The sequence below is a fragment of the Mandrillus leucophaeus genome, unplaced genomic scaffold (genome assembly GCF_000951045.1).
Source record: "Mandrillus leucophaeus isolate KB7577 unplaced genomic scaffold, Mleu.le_1.0 Scaffold245, whole genome shotgun sequence".
Classification (NCBI taxonomy): domain Eukaryota; kingdom Metazoa; phylum Chordata; class Mammalia; order Primates; family Cercopithecidae; genus Mandrillus; species Mandrillus leucophaeus.
Window position 1 is genome coordinate 2,095,085 of NW_012102532.1, and position 2,521 is coordinate 2,097,605.

At 45.6% G+C, this 2,521-nt stretch overlaps 1 protein-coding gene across 1 annotated transcript in view; it reads left to right on the top strand.

The window, feature by feature from the left end:
* The window catches only part of NANOGNB (NANOG neighbor homeobox), a 29,388-nt gene that overhangs the window by 1,359 nt on the left and 25,508 nt on the right, over positions 1-2,521 (top strand). The window contains exon 2 of the mRNA XM_011983087.1: positions 860-1,006. Within this exon, the coding sequence (XP_011838477.1) occupies positions 860-1,006 (147 nt within the window). The remainder of the gene's footprint in view (positions 1-859; positions 1,007-2,521) is intronic.

A 2,521-nucleotide genomic window follows, 5' to 3' on the forward strand; every position in this document is an offset into this window, starting at 1 on the left:
TCCCACCTCAGCTTCCCAAGTAGCTGGGACTACAGGTATGTGACACCATGCCCAGCTAATTTTTTTTTTTTTTTTTAGATAGAGTCTCACTTTTGTTGCCCAGGCTGGAGTGCAGTGGCATGATCTCGGCTCACTGCAACTTCCGCCTCCCAGGTTCAAGCGATTCTCCAGCCTCAGCCTACCCAGTAGCTGGGATTACAATCTCTCACCACCACGCCCAGCTAAATTTTGTATTTTTAGTAGAGATAGGGTTTCACCATGTTGGCCAGGCAGCTCTCAAACTCCTGACCTCAGGTGATCCGCCCACCTCTGCCTCCTAAAGTGCTGGGATTACAGGCATGAGCCACTGCGCCCCACCCCGGCTAATATTTTTAAAGTTTTTGGTAGATCTGCTGGGTGCAGTGGCTCACGCCTGTAATCCCAACACTTTGGGAGGCCAAGGGAGTCAGATTGCTTGAGGCTTGGAGTTCAAGAACAGCCTGGGCAACAAGGCAAAATCCTAACTCTACAAAAAGTACAAAAATTAACCGGATGTGGTGGTGTGCGCGCCTATAGTTTCAGCTACTCAGGAGGCGTAGGTGGGAGGATTGCTTAAGGCCAGTAGGCAGAGCTCACAGTGAGCCGAGAGCCTGCCACTGCACTCCAGCCTAGAGGACAGAGACAGACCCTGTCTCAAAAAAAAAAAAAAAAAAAATAGTTTTTTGCAGAGACAGGGCTCTCACTATGTTGTCCATGCAGGTATCAAACTCTTGGTCTCAAGTGATCCTCCTGCTTCCCAAACCACTGGGATTACAGGTGTGACCCGTCACTCCCAGCCTGGGTTAAGTGTTTTAATTACTCTATTATTTCTCACCTCCAGTGGAATTCCCCATTAAGTTCATTGTTGCTCTCACAAGGAGTGTATTTAGGCCGGGCATGGTGGCTCACGCCTATAATACCAGGACTTTGGGAAGCCGAGGCGGGCAGATCACAAGGTCAGGAGATCGAGACCATCCTGGCTAACACTGTGAAACCCCGTCTCTACTAAAAATACGAAAAAAAATTAGCCGGGCCTGGTGGCGGGCGCCTGTAGTCCCAGCTACTCGGGAGGCTGAGCCAGGATAATGGCGTGAACCCAGGAGGTGGAGCTTGCAGTGAGCCGAAATCGCACCACTGCACTCCAGCCTGGGCGACATACTTTGTCTCAAAAAAAAGAGAAAGAGAGAGAGAGAGAGAGAATGCGTCAGGAAGACTGAAACACGTGAAGTTGATCTTTGTTTTTCTTTCGTGTGGTTCCAATTATCTCGGAAAAAAAAAAAAAGGAGTGTATTTAATTGAAAGACAATTAACCCTGGAGTGTTGCTATTTGAACATAATGCTATTCTTTTTCTTCTTTTTTTTTTTTTTGAGATGGAGTCTCACTCTTGTTGCCCAGGCTGGAGTGCAATGGCACGATCCTGGCTCACCACAACCTTTGCCTCCCAGGTTCAAGCGATTCTCCTGCCTCAGCCTCCCGAGTAGCTGGGATTATAGGGATGCGCCACCACATATATATTTTTTAATTTTAGTAGAGACGGCTAATTTTTTTGTATTTTAGTAGAGACGGGGTTTCTCTACGTTGGTCAGGCTGGTCTCGAACTTCTGACCTCAGGTGATCCACCCGCCTCAGCCTCCCAAAGTGCTGGGATTACAGGCGTGAGCCACTGCGCCCGGCCTCTTCTTCTTCTTTTTATTTTTTATTTTTTAATAGTTGCTGCTGCATCTTCCTACTCAGAATTACTTAAAATGGCATCAGTGACTTAACCATCAATCTTGACAAAATGATTCTTTCAACCTGAATGACTGATGCAAGAAGGGAAAGATGATTGCAGAAGAGACAAAAGATAAGATTACTATAGAAGTCTCAGATAAAGATATTTTTATCTGGGAGGAAACATGACTGACAGACTGAATTCTGAGCTTTCTCTACCTGGGCCAAAAAACTTAGATTTGATCCCTCTCTTTGGGTGTACTTTTTTTTTTTTTTTGAGACCAAATCTCACTCTGCCATCCATGCTGGAGTGCAGTGGCGCGATCTCAGCTCAAATAATAATAATAATAATAATAATAATAATAATAATAATAATTGGATGCTGGTGCTTTTCACCTGCCCATAATATGATTTGAGCCAAGTCAGCTATCTTTTTCCTATTGGACTAACTTTATTCCCTTACTGGTTCTTTCTTTCTTTTTATTTTTTTTTTTGAGATGGAGTCTTGCTCTGTTGACAGGCTAGAGGGCAGTGGCACAATCTCGGCTCACTGCAACCTCCACCTACAGGTTCAAGCGATTCTCCTGCCTCAGTCTCCTAAGTAGCTGGGACTACAGGCGTGCGTCACCACGCCCAGCTAATTTTTGTATTTTTAGTAGAGACGGGGTTTTACCATGTTGGCCTGGATGGTCTCGATCTCTTGACCTTGTGATCCTACTGCCTCAGCCTCCCAAAGTTCTTAGACTACAGGCGTGAGCCACTGCGCCTGGCAGTTCTTTTTTTTTTTTTTTT